At 47.4% G+C, this 19,613-nt stretch overlaps 2 protein-coding genes across 2 annotated transcripts in view; one reads left to right on the top strand and one right to left on the bottom strand.

Moving 5' to 3' along the window:
• Positions 1–6,676, bottom strand: part of SCAMP1 (secretory carrier membrane protein 1) — a 29,885-nt gene extending 23,209 nt beyond the window's left edge. The window contains exon 1 of the mRNA XM_069963027.1: positions 6,481–6,676. Coding sequence (XP_069819128.1) covers positions 6,481–6,537 — 57 coding nt within the window. The 5' untranslated portion in view covers positions 6,538–6,676. The remainder of the gene's footprint in view (positions 1–6,480) is intronic.
• Positions 6,677–14,660: 7,984 nt separating this feature from the next.
• Positions 14,661–19,613, top strand: part of AP3B1 (adaptor related protein complex 3 subunit beta 1) — a 156,331-nt gene continuing 151,378 nt past the window's right edge. Inside the window, exon 1 of the mRNA XM_069963026.1 lies at positions 14,661–14,942. Within this exon, the coding sequence (XP_069819127.1) occupies positions 14,779–14,942 (164 nt within the window). The 5' untranslated portion in view covers positions 14,661–14,778. The remainder of the gene's footprint in view (positions 14,943–19,613) is intronic.

Here is a 19,613-nt window from a genome sequence, read left to right as displayed (position 1 = left end):
GTGTGAGTGTTAAATAGTCAATGTAATTTCAACAAACTTTACACAAGGAAATATGAGAAACTGGTGTGATATCTTATATCCCATTAACAATCATCTTTCCCACACTTAAAGCCTTATAACAACAATTATCGGCCGATAATCACTTGGTGTAATAGCTAGTGTTAAAAGGCAACAATCAGCCGACATTATGTAGTCATAGTTTTTTTGGACATGTTGAAAGACAACAAGAATGACGGTCAGCTGGCCGTGGCTCCGTGTAAAGATTGCCTGCAGCTCCCCGCTCTTAACTGCTTGCTGTCGTGGGTGTAATTGTGCCGGCAGCAAGAAGGGAACCAGGAGCAAACACAAGCTGATCTGACAGGTTGGCACTTACTTACTCCTAAAGATCCTATTCTACGGGCCGACTAAGAGGAACAAACTGCTGCCGCTATTACACGCGTCGGCCGCGAGCGGTTGAGTGCAGGAGGGGCCCCAGGGAGTTGTGGGGGGGCTGCCCGGTTGATCACTATATTGTCCGGGCAGCCCATAGAGGATAGTAGCGGTCTGCTGCCGCTGCTCCTATACCACAGAGCGATGGCAGGAGATCACTGCTATCACAGCTGTTTGTCTTTCAACAAGGTTGAAAGACAAACAATAGCAGCGATCAGCCGACATGAACAATGCTGGCTGATCGTTGCCTTCTCAGGACGATAATCATTCCGTGAAATGGAGCCTTTAGGCTAGGTAGATTAGAAGGGTGTCTCGAGTGGCAGGTTATCTATAAAGCTCACACATCAATAATGAAAGATCAGCCTGGTTAATGCATTATTGGGGCAATCTCCAAATGCATAAAAAAAAAATGATGATGATGATGATGATGATGTGCGAATGGAAAACTCTCATTCTCACGCACTACTAACATCTGGTCGCTGCACTTTAAACTCATAAAAAATGTATAAAGAAGCAAGGTGAATGTAATGCCCCCATGGTGAGGTCACCCTGCCAGGCACGGATGCTCAGGTTAGCCATGCAGATCACTTGTGTGCAAAAAGCAATCTGCATTACATGAAGGCCGGCTGTGCTGAAGAGAAGGAAGTCATCTCACAGAGGAGGAAGAGCATCAAGAGATAGAAAATCAAACTGCACTTTTATCTGTTATCAAAGAGCCGTGTACACACAGCCAAACGCTGAGATCACAGGAACAGAACAAGTCTGGGGATTATGGAGGCTTAACGTTACACTACAGTAAGCTGGTAGTTGTCACATGACGTGTGACCATCGCAACTAGATGGTCACATGACAAGGAGAGCGACTGCACTGCACGCTGGCATAACCATGTGTAGTGATCACCTGGTATACTATGTAGTGCCACCATGTGTGATCCCACTGGTCCAGATTATACAACAGTGCTGCCTGGTAAAGCTGATGGTATGCTTATATATCATTCCCCAATATGCTGTATACAGCATACTGGCATCACTCCCTGTATAAGTGGCACCAATCCAACCCTTAGGGATAGAGCTGCCAAATGATGTGTCAGCCATAGTGAGTTGCAGGCTGCAATATGACACATTCACCATCAGGAGCTGCGATCTAGCAGCATGTCACTGAAATCTTAGCCGAAGGGCTCCAAAGACTCACATTATGAGCCTGACTCTTTTCTATCGCAGGAGTGGAGCGCACTGCAGTGTGGTCCTCTCCCAATCGGCACAGGTCTGACAGACTGATCAAAACTTTTGACATGTCAAAAGTTTTCCCAAATGACACTAAGATATGGAATCACTTTATAAAATGGGTGATCCTTGAAATGAAGAGGGCCATGCTGCTGTTCTGGGTGGCTGAGAGGGAAAACGACATGGCATGGCACCTTTGCTGTCACTAATGGCTGTGTTGGAAACTGCACAGTCCGGAGACAGCACATCCATACTGTGTCTCTATAGTTACAACTATTGAACAAGGTTTCAGCACAGAAGGCTCATAGACCTAGATGCGATGAACAACTACAGAGCCTATTCTTTGTATAGGACACATTTGTAAGCACGCCATGTGATCTATGTGACCTGTGCAAACACTATTCTACAGGGGAGAAGCAGAGAGATAAACCATTTAGACACAATGAGGTGATTTCATATGACAAGAACATAGTACAGGTACCTCAGTCTAGAATATTCCCAACTCCTGGTGACTCATTATGGACATTCAGAAGCCATGTGTCTGATGCTGGAGGGTCCGTACAGGAAATCTGCCACTTATACTGTCCATAAATGTGGTCAAGTTCTGGTGGAGTGCACCACATTTATATAGAAAACCTAAGTGATCACATATGTAGTCCCTAAACCAACACCATAACTTTATACAAGATGGTGACAGGTGTGTAGAGGTCCCTCCCTAAAATGTCTATTTCAAAGAAAAAAATAAAAATAAAGCATGCACGACCTGTGAATAGTCACATGGGCAGTCCTGGTCTTTGTAGTTGGCACATCATCCAGTGTGAGCCAGCTCCACTGGCATAAGAGTGCACAGTGAAGTGTGTTCTGGCTTCGTCTTCATATATCTATGAACCAGAGGCCACTGGACCTCCATAGAGATGCACGGGAGAGCGTGACTTCTGGCCTTCAATAGACATGGAGACAGAAGAGCGGTGACATCACCACGAGCGGGATTTGAACAGTGCTGCGGGACTGGAAGGAAGTTGTGCCGTGGGACACCGATAATCGATGGCCAGTATATGCGCCAGCATGCAGCAGGACAAAAGCTCTTATAAAGCTCCTCCCAGGTACACAGATACTAAGGGTACTATTACATCAAGTGATTTTTTGACAACTACAGCAAATGACCCGAAACTGTTCACCCAATTACTCAAAAAGATGATCGTTATTTGTACTCATTCTTGCGGTCGTTTAGTAGTCGCTATTGCGTACGTTTCGGCTATGACTTCTTATTTCACCGAACAATGTGCGAATGGTAAAAATAGGTCCAGATCCTATTAAATGATCGACAATTTCTCGTTGGTCGTTTAATCGTTGCCCGCTATTACACGAAACGATTTATCGTTCAAATACAAGCGATCAAACTATTTTTTAAACTATAATTGTCCCGTGGAATAGGGCCCTTAGTTTGCCTCATGAGAATGATGAGGACCCATCTTCAGAATGTCCTCCTGCACTCAAAGGGACTGTCCCGTATTCAGCATTTTTTAATACATTACTGCTGGAACAGAATACAACACATCTGACACTCACCTTCCAGTGCATCCAAATGAGGGGGAAGAGGAAAAAGCAGATTTGCATTTGTAAGTGATTGCCAATCCAGGAGCAGCTAAACACAACCACCTGTAAGGCCCATAAAGCCCCATGAAGTTACACATCAGCAGGAACTATTTGGTCATCCTCTGATAGAAACAAGACAGACAAGTCCTGCGGAGTCCGGGAAAGGAAAATTACACCATGTACAGGGTTACCCACCCAACCAGATAGAGGCCAAATCTGTGTTCATGGAGGTAACGTAACATTAGGTCACATAAAGGTAGATTGCAGGTATGTCATGTGCAACACCATAGTAACTGGTGCACAGAATGACTGTTGTGTGTATTCAGCTGGTCCCATGCTATGTAAATATATAGTGCACATAATACAGCCAGGTGCCATAGCCCAGAGGTGCCACTATGCCAATCACTGCAGTGCTAACAAGAAGCTCTATGTCTGGAGGAGTTTCTATTCAGAGCTGCCAAACCTACATTACGGGTACAAACACACACACCGTATACGCAGCGTATTTACTGCTGCGATACGCAGCAGATTAGATCTAAATAACTGAAAACAGCATCAAACCTGCACCACCAAATCTGCTGCGTATACGGTGTGTGTGTTTGTACCCTACATCATATAAAAGGAGAAAAAAGGCAACATATAACAAGTCAGTGGAATCCTTGAGGTGTCAGGAGTATCCATCATACCCCAGATCTAGTAGTGCTGTGTCTATACAAGTGTGGGCCCCGACATTCAAAATGACAGAACTCATAGACCACCGATGGATGACCCGGAGGGCGATCAATGCCCAGAATGGAGACTGATCAGCAGGTGCTGCAGTGCTCTATACCTTGTGAGAACGGCCAGCTGTAATATGTATACTTGTGTCTGTAATACTGAGCGGCTATATAACTTCTGAGAACGGCCAACTGTAATATGTATACCTGTGTCTGTAATACTAAGCGGCTATATACCTTCTGAAACGGCCAGCTGTAATATGCATACCTGTGTCTGTAATACTGTGTGGTTATATAACTTCCGAGAACGTCCAGCTGTAATATGTATACTTGTGTCTGTAATACTGAGCGGCTATATACCTTCTGAGAACGGCCAGCTTTAATATGTATACCTGTGTCAGTAAAACTGTGCGGCTATATACCTTCTGAGAACGGCCAGCTGTAATATGTATACCTGTGTCTGTAATACTGTGTGGTTATATAACTTCCGAGAACGGCCAGCTGTAATATGTATACCCGTGTCTGTAAAACTGTGCGGCTATATAACTTCTGAGAGCGGCCAACTGTAATATGTATACCTGTGTCTGTAAAACTGAGCGGCTATATTTACACCCACACGTCGGTACATGACACCTAACATAGTATCAGCAGCCAATATTACACATGCCCTCTATGACAGTGAGGGGCAGACGGTGTCAATCTGCACAGATCACCCACACGGAGGAGCAAAGGTGGGTTTAATCCTATGAAGAGGGAAAAGGGGGGCACAGGACTGAAGATGCCTACTGGAGCCCCTCACAACCAACACAGGAGCAACTTCACTGTGAGGACAGGACGGATGAATAAAGAGTGAACACACAACCTGCCGCACCTCACAGCTCATAAATAATGGGCCACACCGGCCCGGCGTGTAACCCAATATCACAGCCGTGTACAGCGGGCACCACCTCAAATCGCTCTACACCAGGGCGCCTCGCATTACACAGCTACACTAATGTCTGTACAGATTACACAAGTCTCCCCATACAGTATAGCACATGTTATACGGTTTTATTTCCTCCTTCTGGCTCATACACTGTAGTGGTGGCCAGGTTATGGCCCTGAACAGGACGTGCAGCCCTCCCACCCCCTGTAATATACTAATACAGAGGGGCGGCTCACACTATATCCCAGCACTGCAGTAACCTGGCACCAGCACCACACATTCATTGTGCCAAAGCTGCAGACATCAGTGTAAGAGGCACGGAAAATCAATTTCAGCCAGCTGCACCCACAGGCGGACAGGAGGGAACTCCCAACATCTGATGGAAGTAGTCAGGAGAGAGAAGGTTCGAAACACGGAAATTCATCATGGCCAACACTTTACTACCCACTTCTACCTACAGGTGGTGACAAGGCGAGATCTACCTTTTTATCTGCCTTTTTCCCAAGTGACTATTCCTGTCCAAATTAAATAAGCTGAGTGCCAGCGATGAGGAGATAACACCAGACACCAGTAGTTGGTATTGCCTTCTCTCTCAGCCAAGATAGAAGTATATACTCTCTCTATTTAATTTCACATTGATTATATAAAACTTTCTTCACAGGCGGAGTTTCTAGCCACAAAGTGTATACATATAATACTGTGATTGGTTATTCCATAAATGGTTATCAATTTCCTGTTATGCGCAGTGAGCTGGTTAGTAGTTATGCATCTATGTTATAGGTTAGCAATTAGACATCATGTCCTTTTCTCATGGATTCAAGGTGGTATTCTCTTGGGAGTATTGCCAGCATTCTGGTCTGTTGTAGGCCTGTTTTGTCTTGATAGAAGAAGTTCCAGGGCTGGAGACATTTTAAGGATTACAATGTTTTACTCAAAGAAATAACCCCTTCATGGTCACCTTCACAGTGGCACTAGAGGGGCAGTGTGAGAGACGACAGCCACGCCGGGCAGCACACAGCCGGCGCCGACAGCCACGCCGGGCAGCACACAGCCGGCGCCGACAGCCACGCCGGGCAGCACACAGCCGTCGCCGACAGCCACGCCGGGCAGCACACAGCCGGCGCCGACAGCCACGCCGGGCAGCACACAGCCGGTGCCGACAGCCACCATGAGATACTTCTATCATCCCAATGATGTCAGCCGCAGTCTTCCCTACAGGCCTCACTCTACTACAGAGCTGCAGGTTCCCTTATAATAAGACCAACCAATAGACTACTGATAACTTAGTAACAATGTAAAGGTGGAGCTCCCCTTTAAGGTTTTCGTCCTGCTCTGCACCATACATCTGATCGTGCAGCTGAATCCATGGAGACAGCATCACATCTCTATGGAGAGTCACACAGAAGACGGCCACAACTAGCACCAAGGACCGCAGCCGCCCCGCCACCTCCTCATCCACCAGCACAGGAACATGCCATTCATACACGGGGGGAGACAGGAGAGGGGAGCACATACAGCCTGCCTGTCACTACACACCTGCCAATGGATGAGGCAGACCCGCCCCCTCACTGCCCCATCACACCCTGCTCACCTTAAATGGATTGTTGAGGTCCGGGTCCGCAAACGGATTGCTATCGAAGTCGGACATGGCGGTGGCGGGTCACGGGCAGCTCCCGGAGCACGGACCCGCACGAACCGTTATCCTAAGCAGCAAAATGGCCGCTCCGGATATGACGTCACTAGCTCATACACGTAACCGAGGTAGTTCGCCTCAGCGAGGGGTGTTTGACGGCTCCGCCCCCTCTGCGTCACGTGGTATGATCAGCTGATAGAGTTGCAGCTGCTTGTCATAAGAAAAGACAATAGCCAAAGCATCATAAGGATCTGGTCATGCGCACTGACCAAAGTGACGTCATCCTGATATAATAGGGGGGGATAAAAACTTCCTAACTTTTTTTTTTATTATCAATTTATTTCACGTTTTTATAATTGTGACATACACCTAATAAACTTTAGGGGGGATGTATTAAAAGCATTTATACAAAAAAATCTGTTGTCCATAGCAACCAATCAGAGTTCAGCTTTCATTTCTTAACCTGCTCTGTTAATGTAATAATAATAATAATAATAATAACAACATAATAAGTGGAGAAAACGAGTCACTAAGGGACGTCACTCAGTTATGTTCCATGAAGAGGTTTCAGATCTATAAGAAGAGAGAACTATGGTGTATATACCCACAGGAAAAAAGTGGAAGGCGTATTACGTATAGATTTCAGGCCTGTTCTGAAGAGAAATTGGTGTAAATAATGTGTAGTGTGTGAACAGGGCCTTTGGGGTGTGGGACCTTGCACAGGGCCCATTACTCCCGGCCAGCTGGGGGGGGGCGATTAGGCAGGGCGCTCCCCTAACTGTCTGTCCGGCGCCCTCCTCCTGTGGTGACTCCGCTCCCCATAAGCGTACTGTCCTATGAGTCTTGTGACAACAAGCTTAAGTCACAAGATTGGTAGGACAGTACGCTTACGGCCGATGCACGCTCCCTGGGGATTCCCCAGCAGAGCACGCACCAGTGACCTCGCATGACCCGGCACCCCTGTACTTCCAGCACAGGGAGCTCTTGAGACGCTCTCTATGCCGGAAGTACCGGCCCCGGCGCACACTGAGCTCGTTGGTGTGTGCGGTGCCGGGCTCATCCCCAGGGAGGGAGGATCGAGGTGTTAGGCGAGTTCTGTGGGGTTTTTTTTGTTTTTTTATCTGGGCAACTGTAAGGTGGGCCATCTATAAGGGGCAGCATAAGGGGGGCAATATAAGGGGCAGCATAAGGGGGACAATCTATAAGGAAGCTGCATAACGGGGACAATATAAGGGGCAGCATAAGGGGGACAATCTATGAGGGGCAGCATAAGGGGGACAATCTATAAGAGGCAGCATTATGGGGACAATCTATAAGAAGCAGTGTAAGGGGGACAATCTATAAGAGGCAGCATAAGGGGGACAATCTATAAGGAGGTTGCCTGGTTGCATAAGGGGGACATAAATGAGGGGGCAATCTATAAGGAGGGCAATCTATAAGGAGGCAACATAAGGGGGGGATCTATACAGGGGATGGACAAGACAGGGGGCCATGTATAAGGGGGATAAACAACATGGGGAGGGGCATTTATAAGGGGGTGGACAACACGGGGGTCATTTATAAGGGGGACAACACAGGGGGCCATCTATAAGGGTGGGCTACAAAGAGGGGGCCATATACTATAGGGGGACTACACAGAGGGGGGCTCTTTAGAAGATGCACATGGGGCCATCTATATGGAAGACTTAACAAGGGGCCATCTAAGGGATTGCCACATAGAGGGGGGGGGCATATACTATAGCGGATACACAGAGGGGGACCATCTCTAAGGATGCTACACAGAGGGGCCAATAAACTATAAGGGGGATCACATAGAGTCAGCCTACCCACTAAATAAGGGTGTAAAGGGGCCAATACAGATGTGCAGTTTGTAGAGAGATGACGATGGTGACAGAGTGAGGAGCCTAATATGTCTGTCTGGCAGATTCTGTGGATTCGTGGCTCGGAGAAGTTCTCATAACGGCCCAGGGCAGATGGAGAAGAAGATGAAAACAGCTCTGATCAGAGAAGACGTCCCCTGTGAGTCACCTGATATAACTGCACTGTAGTAGTAGTTGTGTGAATGGCTGAAGGAGGTAGCGTAGTAGCTGTGTGTATGGCTGGGGGAGGTATTGTAGTAGTTGTGTGTATGGCTGGGGGAGGTATTGTAGTAGTTGTGTGTATGGCTGGGGGAGGTATTGTAGTAGTTTTGTGTATGGCTGGAGGGGGTAGGAGTAGTAGTTGTGTGTATGGCTGGGAGGGTCGGGTGATTGGTGGTTAGGGGGGGGGGGGCGCCGAAAAAAGTTTTGCACAGGGCACCATCTACCTTAAGGCCGGCCCTGAGTGTGAACATTGCCTAATTCTCCATGTGCTGCATAAAGTAAAAAACGCCCAGCCCTGTATCACACGGACTGTATAGTGAACCTGTCGTGAAGGGCAGACCCTGCTGTCAGTCTCCTTGTATCCACAGCGGATTTCAAACTGCAAGTTTACAGCTAAATCCACTGCGGATCCCTTCCCTGCCACTTACCAGGGGAGATGCCTACATGGGGTTGAGAGGGGCTAACTAACAGGGGAGATGTCTAAAAGGGGCAGCGGGCTAATACCAGGGGGACTGCCTACCATAGGGATGCTATCTATTGGGGGGCTAACAGATAACTACGTACAGTGGGATGCCTCAAAATTGGGGATTACCATATACTGGGGGGGGGTTGTTTAACTACCACGGGAGATTACTTATAGGGGGTTCGGCTAAATAAGGGGGTGGGGGCTGACTAATGGGGGATTACCTACAGACGGAATACTACATACTGGTGGGCTTACTATTGGGGGAGAGGGGGTCTCTACATGCTGTAGAGACTACCTACAGAGGGATTGGCTACATTGGGGACACTTTCTGTTGGGGGGGGGGTGTTAACCTGCACAGGGAGGCCTAACTTCTATACAGATGCGCACATGGGGGCCTGACTACTAAATGGGGGCACAAAAGGGCCTAACTACTATATGGAAACAAAGGTACTTAACTACTATATGAGGGCAGATATTGGGGCCTTTCTACTATGAGGGGGCATAGAGGGGGCCTGATTACTGTTTGAGGATCCAAATAGGGCCTAAATACTACATGGCACAAAGTGAGTGCTGTTACAGTGCGGATCAATACAGATGGGCACTTCAATGAGATGACATACTCGCAGTGGGATTTTCATGTAAATGCAGGCCCCCTTAACTCGCCACCGCCTGGTCCGCACTCCGGCTCCATCTGAGGCTCCCTACTCCCGTAGGTCACTGATTGGCTGGGGCGGGACCTCCGGGAGTCGGGAGCCTCAGATGCAGCCGGAGAGTGGAGCAGGTAATGTATGCTCCAAGTGGCGGAGGGTTAAGGCGGCCGGCATTTACATACCCGCAGCGGGATGACAATCCTGCTATGAGTATGTCATTTCATTAAAAGGGATCCTCAGCGGATTTCCCTGCAAATTCGTAGGGTTAAATTCACTGCGGATATGGTATGTGTGAACCAACCCCAAAGGGAAACTATCAGCAGGTTACAGACATCTGATGTGTCCCTATAGCGCACTGGGTGCTGAGGATAAAAATAATTTTCTTACCTTGGTCCAATTGGTGCAATTTTTGGAAATTTAGTAGTTTATGAGATATGTAAATGAGGTTGTTTTGTGTAGATTGGTTCTCTTTTAATATGGTTCCTATAGCTTTTTATAGCCTCCACTGTTGACTAAGGGACGCTGTGTGTACTTTAGTGTTGTTCTATGTTTGGATTTATAGAGCACTCACAACCAATGAAGAAAAAGATAGAAAGACACCAAAGGAAGATGGTCAAGGATCTAATGAAAGTCATGAGCATATGGAGGGACAAGTTGATAGCCTAAACAGCTGGAATAACCCATACCTCCCAACTGTCCTGGATCCGGTGGGACAGTCCTGATTCTGGGGGGATTTCCCGCCGTCCCAGGATGGCCCCTTTTATCCCACTCCGGTATCTCAACCGCCCCCCACATTGGCCCCAGGAGCGGTACTAACACATTGGCTTACCGCTCTGGCCAATTACTCTTGTGGCTGGAGGCAGCTCTGTCCTCCCAGAGCTCCGGCGCACGAGTGACGTCACTTGTGCCCTCGCACTCGGAGCGGGGAGAGAAGACACGGGACTTGTGCTGTGCTGCATTTGTTGTTTTACACATAAATCCAACAAAGGTTGGAGGGGGTCAAAACAATAGGGGCGATGCCTACATGAGGGGCAGGGGTTACTACTAGAGGAGATGCCTACATGGGAAGAAGGGAATCTAAATATTAGGGAAGATGTCTGCATAATATGTGGAGGGTTTACTACCAGGGTAGTTGCCTACATGGGGGCAATCTAAATACCAGGGGAGATGGCTACATGAGAGGGGGTAACTTCTGGGGGTGGGGGGTGACTAAATGAGTTGGGGGTAACTACCAAGGGAGATGCCTACGGGGGGTGCCTACATGGGGAGGGCTACTGCTAAGTTACAAGAGGATGCTTACATGAATTAAAGCTAAGTAACAATGGGATCACTTCAAGGGGGGGGGGGTGCAGCTAACTAACAGGGAGATGACTACATGGGTCGGGTTGTCTTGGTTTACTCAATTTAGTCAGTAACAGTGTGAAGGTATGGTATGAATCCACTTCTGGCTCCTGCAGCATATGGCGCTACCCTATGATTGTGTTAGTAGCAGTGGGAAAAGTGTGTGGGTGTAACCATGGGTGTGGTTATGGGGGAGTGGCATATTGCCTTGAATATCCCTCTTTGCGCTCAGCAAATGTTGGCAGGAATGATAACCACTCCTTGGCACTGTGTCAGTCAACTGGAAGTATAGTTAATCAACTGTTAGCAAACGCTGCTGTTATGGCCCCTCTGGACAATCTTCAAGAAGCTGCCCCAACCCTCAAGGGCCACGGTGACTGAAGGCCAAGCAGCTGGGGCTCCTTCTTCTACTGAAATGACTATAGTAAATAGGGTATTGTTAATTGGTTTAACATAAAGAGAGAGCTTCATTAAAGGAGAAAATTTTTGCATCAAGGCTTCACTTCCTGGATAAAATGGTGATGTCACTTCCTGGATAACATGGTGATGTCACTTCCTGAATAAAATGGTGATGTCACTTCCTGGATAAAATGGTGATGTCACGCCCCGACTCCCAGAGCTGTGCGGGCTGTGACTGCTGTAGAGGATGATGGCAGAGGGATGCTCAGTGCCCTGTGTCCCTCAGTGTCCCCCTGCCATCATCCTCTCCAGCAGCCACAGCCCGCACAGCTCTGGGAGTCGGGGCGTGACATCACCATGTTATCCAGGAAGTGACATCACCATTTTATCCAGGAAGTGAAGCCTTGATGCAGTAGTAAGTGCAGGGAACAAAGTCCTTCATAAGCATTTCCTGTAATAAGTGTATATTGGCAATTTGTATACATTTTGGGGGGCAATACGATACTTTAATAAAAATTTTCGCTGGGCTTCTCCTTTAACCATAATGCCACCATGTTTGTGCAATACATATATATGAAGAAATAACCTCTCAATGTTTAGGCACAGCGTGAACACCGGTGGTCAGGGCGATGTTTTCCAGACCCGAGCAACGCCCTAAATGCTCTTAAAGGGGTTGTCCGGCGCTAAAAAATTATTCACAGAATAACACTCATTACAAAGTTATACAACTTTGTAATGTATGTTATGTCTGTGAATGGCCCCCTTCCCCGTGTCCCACCACCCCCACCCGTGTACCCGGAAGTGTGGTGCGCTATACATACCTGTCACGTGCCGACCACGGTCTCCGATCCTCAGCAGTGACGTCTTCTTCGGGAGGCCGGCGGATCTTCCCGAGTGCCGGCCGCCCTCTGCAGCGTCATCCGAAGCTCAGCCGCGATTGGCTGAGCATAACTGTCCTCAGCCAATCGCAGCTGAGCAGCTGATGACGTGGCCGCCGGCCTCCCGAAGAAGACGTCACTGCTGAGGATCGGAGACCGTGGTCGGCACGTGACGGGTATGTATAGCGCACCACACTTCCGGGTACACGGGTGGGGGTGGTGGGACACGGGGAAGGGGGCCATTCACAGACATAACATACATTACAAAGTTGTATAACTTTGTAATGTGTGTTATTCTGTGAATAATTTTTTAGCGCCGGACAACCCCTTTAAGCAAGTAATTTGCATAAGAGCATTTAGCGATTTTACAAACAATGCGGGTGAGGAGAGGGGTGAAACTAACTGCCATATACTACTGAGGGACACAGCTACTGCAGCATATCATCAGGTTTTCTGGGAAGAACCTGCTGAGAGTGCCGCTTGAAAGGGCTGTGAGCATTCAGGCCTTGTACCAGAAGCCATATGTACTGCTGCATATAACACTCCTGTAGAATTGTGTGCATAGTGGGTCTAGGTTACAACCTGGTAAATGCTGTTTATATGTATGACACCTATCTCTGAACTATTTGATAGATTCGGTGGAGCCAAGGTCTTCTCTAAGTTGGACCTTCATGGAGATCATCCTCATCTGAGTAGGCAAGGAGTGAAGATGGCCTTCAGCACTCAAGGTGGCCATTATGAATATCGTGTTGTTCCCTTGGGCTTGATGGATCACAGTCTCCATGGGCATGATGGATCACTGGCCCCTGATCCATCAAGCCTGAGGGAACAACATGATATTCATAATGGTGCTGAAGGCCATCTTCACTCCTTGCCTACTCAGATGATGAGCTTTGTGAAGGTTCAACTTAGAGAAGACCTTGGCTCCTCGGATTCTATCAGATATGTGGTGGTTTATCTGGACAACGTCTCTTTACGGCATCTGACCTGCACACCTGCACAGAATGAGCCTTGCATCAACAGCATAGAATTACTTGGTAACTGCTATGCGGTGCTACTCCTATTAACTACAATAGCAATCTGATTGGTTAGTGTGGTGCCAACTCCGCATTCTGTGTCCTTCAAGTATTAAAATCCTAGTATTGAGCTAACCTGTCACAGGCTGTATCCATGATATCCATGGGACACTTTCAGCAGCTCGATGAGGTAAAGGAGTGAATATGTATGGCTATGGCAGCCGAAGGCCTAACAATGGCCTCCAGGTCCGCCATGTATGCAATCCTATTAGGTTTTTTAGTTGCTAGAGAAAATTCTTGCTGCTCTTTGGTCACCTTGCTTTAAAAGGGTTGTCTGGGATATAATGATATTACACTATGTATATGTCAGTGTACTTACCTGTCCCGGCTCACCTGTTCTCTGCTGCTGTCAGCGATTTCACAACATCCGGTGAAGCGCTGTTCCTGCCTGTAATGAAAGCTTACCATAGCCAGCATAGCGTCTATACTCAGCTTCCATGTTTTGAAATTGCTGACAATGGTGGAGAGCAGGCAGCCTGGGACGCAGCAGGGGAACAGGTAAGTATATGTCACTGACATGTCCCCTGCAGCATAGTTAAATATCAATATGAAGGGGTTATCTAGTATTTGAAAAAAAAAAAAATAGTTGCTTTTTTTCCAGACAGAGCACCAATCTTGTCTTCAGGATGTGTGTGGCATTACAACTCAGCACCATTTACTTCAATGGAACGGAACTGCAATACTACACATAAACTGGGGACAAGAGTGGCACTGTTTCTGGTAGGGGGCAGCTGTGTTTTTCTAAACTGGGAAAATCCCTTTAAAATGGACGGAAAAGTGATTAAAAAGTCATGTTTTCCCTGCGTTTTTGTGAGTATTTCAGTTTCCTACTACAATCTAAAAACATACAGTTATATAAATGTGGAATATAGATCTGGGGCCCTATAGGGACAGGGATAGAAGCAATGACAAGCTATGTAAGGGGCTGCAAGGATCTGCTAGTTATGTTCTATCCTGAGAAAAGGGTATAAGGCTGCATCATGGAATGTCCCTTTAAGGATTTTAATGCCGGTCATCCTTTGGTTATTGGGGCATGATGGGAGTTGTAGTTTAGCCACAGGTTGGAGAACACTGAACTACATAGCCCTTAGCGCAAGACTTGACAACTACAACTTGGCAGACACCACGTGATGCAAACTAAAACTTTTTAGGACACGCCCACTACGGAATACCGGACTGTGATTGGCTGAGCACCCATTACTCTCTGGTACACCCGGAATTCTCAGTTCATTGGCCGTCCTGCGCCGTGTCACCCTCCTGTCACGTGACCGCAGGCTGCCTTCCCCGCCGGCTTCCGTAGTGCCAGCAGCAGACGGTCCCCGTTTTTCAGAGTTGTCCCCCCCATTCACATACACACTCCACGAGATGAGCGGAAACGCGTCCACGTCCAGCACCAGCCTGACGTACAACAACAATGACTACAGCACCGGAGGAGGAGGCGGCGGTGAGGGGGCAGAGCTGGCACAGGAGGCCACCCCGGGCGGCAGCTCTACCCCGGCCGGCTTCGCCCTGTTCAGCAGCGACAAGAAGTAAGAGGGGAGGGAGTGTCACAACTTCTGGGACTAGTAGTTCTGCAGCAGGTTGCATATTGTGTGTGTGCATTGCATGGAGTGAAGTTCCCAAACTTGCGCTTCTCTTACTGTTGCAAAACTACAACTCCCATCATGCCTGGAGAGCCATTGATAAAGCTTCAGCTGCCCAGGCATGATGGGAGTTGTAGTTTTGCAACAGCTGGGCCACCAGTTTGACACCCATGTATTAGAGTGATGTTTCCCTTCTTGCGTCCCTCCAGCTGTTGCAGAACTACAACTCCCATCATGCCCGGACAGTATACTGCAGTCTTCTCAATGTGCGGCGAACCAGTTGCTGCAAAAGTACAACTCCCATCATGCCTTGATTGCTGTCATTTGGCACCAGCTGGGGAGCCACACTTTGGGAACACTGCAGAACACTGGGCATGATGGGAGTTGTAGTTTTACAGCAGTCAGAGAGTCGCTGCAGTATTTTGACTGTGTAGACCAGAGGTAGGGAACCTTAGCCCTCCAGCTGTTGCAAAACTACAACTCCCATCATGTCTGGACAGCCAAAGCTTTCTTCTGGGACTAGTAGTTCTACAGCAGGCTGCACGTTGTGTGTGCATTGCATGGAGTGAAGTTCCCAAACTTGTGCTTCTCCAGCTGTTGCAATACTACAACTCCCATCATGCCTGGACAGCCAAAGCTAAAGCTTTGGCTGTCCAGGCATGATAGGAGTTGTAGTTTTGCAACAGCTGGAGAGACAAGGTTCCCTACCCCTGATGCAGACACTAATGGGGTAACCCTGTCCATTGACTTCTATGAGTTGCTATTTTTTTTTTTTTTTTTTTCTCTTTCTGGGCTCCAATCCTTGTTGGAGACAGTATAAAGTTACAGATGTAGAAGTTGCCGCCAGGTCATGTGACTGCGTTATGTCGCACCAAAAGCCCCGGAGGCATGTCACCCGCCTGTCATCCCTCACCTGAAGGGGTGGGCGTTAGGATGTGCAGAGTTATAGTGTTAGGTTGTGTGTGGTGTGACGCTGTACTCGTGCTGCAGGTGTATGGCACGTCCTCAGAAAAGTGCTTCAAGGAATTTTCCGGAACGTTGGTCTAACAGTAGGAAATGTTTAAAGATTAATAAAAAAAAGGATCAGTATTAACCTGTTAACCCCTGCTGCCTCTCCTGTCCCCGCTTCATGGGTCCAATGGTTTTTGTTTACTTTGCTGTAGCAGTAATGTGCGGTACGTCCACCTGACTACTGCAGGGCTCCATACATACCAGCATCGCAACAGCGGCCATGGCTGCAGCAGTCACTTGGATGGAAATGCAGTTTGCAAAGTAAAGGGGTACTCCGGTGAAGTCTTTTTCTTTCAAATCAACTGGTTTCAGAAAGTTACATAGATTTGTAATTTACTTGTATTCAAAACTATTCAGTCTTCCAGTATCAGCTGCTGTATGTCCTGCAGGAAGTGGTGTATTCTTCTCAGTCTGACACAGTGCTCTCTGCGGCCACCTCTGTCCAAGACTGGAACTGTCCAGAGCAGGAGAGGTTTTCTATGGGGATTTGCTATTGCTCTGGACAGTTTCTGTCTTGGACAGAGGTGGCAGCAGAGAGCACTGTGTCAGACTGAAAAGAATACACCACTTCCTGCAGGACATACAGCAGGTGATAAGTATTGGAAGACTTTAGATTTTTAAATGCAATTAAATTACAAATTTATGACTTTCTGAAACCAACTGATTTGAAAGAAAAAGTTTTTTCACCAGAGTACCCCTTTAAATGGTGAGTTTAGTTTCCTACCATTACACACATTTTTGGAGATCCTGGGTGACCCCTTTAAAGGGAACCAATCAGCCCAATCGGGCTGATATGGTTCCCTGAACTGCTGTATACAGCTCCTACAGCAGCCGTGGTGCGTACGTGCTGATTGGTTCCCTTTAAAGCCTTTTGTTGCAAACTCCATCATTACATGCCTGATGCAAAAATAAAAAAATAAAAAAATAAATTGTCCTTGTCCTAAGTTCTTATTGGTTTGGGTCTGGCTGTTTACAATCCCGTCAATGATTAGATAAAGCCGGGGGACAGTGCCCATTAAAAGCCTCTGATGCTGGTCTCCTAGTAGGGAAGGACGCTCCCCAATCTTGGAGATGCTAGCTTTACAGAAATGCCAAGGGTGGCCTCAGAATTGCACAGGTATATTACTAGCAGTCATGGGTGCCATTTATTTCCATCTATTTGGGCTAATCGGCAGCCAGTGATGGCAGGAATTCAAGGGATATTCCTGATGGTCTTGTAAAGGATTTTCCATGAAGCCTCCTACAGTAGACAGGGGAGTCCATTGATCTGTCTCAGACACTTGGTAAGCTGCTGTCTGCAATCTGGCGCCACTAAGAGTCGTGTAATTCCCTGTATGCAGAGCAAGGAAAATAGCGGCGCTTTGTTCTTCCCATCTTGCTTTCACTCGTTCCGTGCATGGTCTGTATATATGGGCGATGTGCAATGGAATCGACTCCTGTCATCATCATTCATTTTGATGCCACAAGCTCCAAAACTGTTTAAATATTCATGCTACTGTACTGACACAGCGGTGCGGCTGTGTCAGTACAGTAGCGCTAAGATTTAAGCAGTTTTGGAGCTCCTGCCATAATCATATATTACGGACATGTGAATAGGCTTTGAGTGTTGCCCATTGGTTAGCGCACTTTATATGAGACCATGTGTCCCTCATAGGATATGAAAAAATAGTTTAGTTTTTTTTAGGTTGTCATAAAACACTAATCATACAGCAGCATTAACATACACGACAGCTTTATAGCTGATCCATGTGATAAGTTCCCCAGGTATCAGACTGAAAAAATGGCTTGGGTGCTATTGGCTTTTAAAGGGAACCTGTCACCAAGACAATGCTATATATTCTATTGCCATCATGTAATAGAGCAGGGAGACCTGAGCAGACTGATATATATCTCTGTGGGAAAAGATTTATGTATTTGTAACATGTAAATTACTTCTATTTAATAATATCAAGTCTTCCAGTACTTATCAGCTGCTGTATGTCCTGCAGGAATTGGTGTATTCTTTCCAGTCTGACACAGTGCTCACTGCTGCCATCTCTGTCCATGACAGGAACTGTGCAGAGCAGGAGAGGTTTTCTATGGGGATTTGTCTCCAATCTTTCCAGCTGATGCCATTCCTGAGTTTTTCTAACAGCTGGTCTATATCCAAGATGGCACAGGCCAGGAAACAACATTTCCCAGCATGCAATGCTTCTCCTTGGTTGGTCCTTTTGCTTACCCACCTCCTTAGCTTTCTTTCCTGCCCATTACACAGTAAACACAGGACTTATCTTCACTGATGTGCTTTACATCACCCCAGTATGTACTCCATTATGTGTAGGCACCCCTCCCCCCCCCATGACGCGGCGGAGCTGATGCCCCCATGACGCGTCTGTGCTGTGGATGATGTGCTGCCAGGTCTCCCTATGTGTATGCTGGCTCCATTGGGGAATGCGCTGGCAGCAGCTGACAGGGTGGTAGGCAAGGGCCATCAGCTCTGCTACATCAGTGGGTATCACAGGGGTAAGGGGGGGTGGTGACAGGAGAGGAAGGCTTAGGCACGGCCCACGGATCAGCAGGTCATGTGTCCTCATTCTTAGCCCAGCCCATCGAGTATGGGGAGGACACGTGATCCCTGTCTCAGAAGGTGGGGGTCAGGAGGAAGGAGGCAGATGGGGAGGACTTGGCTGCTTTTTTTGGTGTATAAAGATCATTGTGAAATGGAGGGATTGAATGTGGTTGGATCCTATGGACGACTTCCTCTGTTCCTTCAGGGCGAGTTCACATTGACACGCAGCAGACTTGTCGCAGAGATTTCAGTGACAGATCAGCTGCGTGTGACTTTGTCTCTTCCTTCTTGTTAGTAAATGTCTGTGGAGGAGATATGTCTGGTTATTTTCCTACCTGAATGACGCTCTTGTTGTAGCCACGTGACAGTAATGAGAGCCATGCGGCTGGAGTCAGGCGGGAGCAGCTTAGTCACCTGACCTCCAGTCACATGCTATAGAAGAAGGGGCCTACGATCCCTCGGGAAGAATCCTTCTCAGACTGGATGTAGATGGCTGATCTCCAACCTGTGGCTCTTCAGCTGTTGCACAACTACAACTCCCAGCATGTCCTGACAAAGCAGTCACATGCATCTGTGTTCCAGTCACTGAGGGAATAGTAAAGCAGGCAGCCCCCACCTCCACCTGGCTGGGTCATTATACTTTTAGTGGACCTGTCGCTTTATGATACAATGTACTTTGAATTGCAGCTCTGTAAGCTTTTGGTTCTGTTCACACATGTCACATCTGTCACAAAAACCCACATCAGTAACAGTCTGCATCCTGTGGATGTGGCACGTACAAATTCCGCAAACTTGTTTATACAGGCAACAGGAAGCTTCTGCATGGATTTTTTAAGCCACTATTCTAAGAAGAAGTGACATACTAATTTTGTAATTTTTCCTTGTGTAAATCCATTTCTGCATCAGAAGTCCCTTAACCCCTTAAGGACCAGGCTAATTGTCACTTTTGCCTTTTTGTTTTTTCCTCCTCGCCTTCTAAGACCCATAACTCTCTTATTTTCCAGCTACAGGGCCATGTGAGGGCTTGTTTTTTTCAGGAACAGGTCTACTTCCTAATA

This window comes from Dendropsophus ebraccatus, chromosome 3 (assembly GCF_027789765.1).
Source record: "Dendropsophus ebraccatus isolate aDenEbr1 chromosome 3, aDenEbr1.pat, whole genome shotgun sequence".
In the NCBI taxonomy this organism is placed as follows: domain Eukaryota; kingdom Metazoa; phylum Chordata; class Amphibia; order Anura; family Hylidae; genus Dendropsophus; species Dendropsophus ebraccatus.
This window is presented reverse-complemented; position numbering and strand designations above follow the sequence as displayed.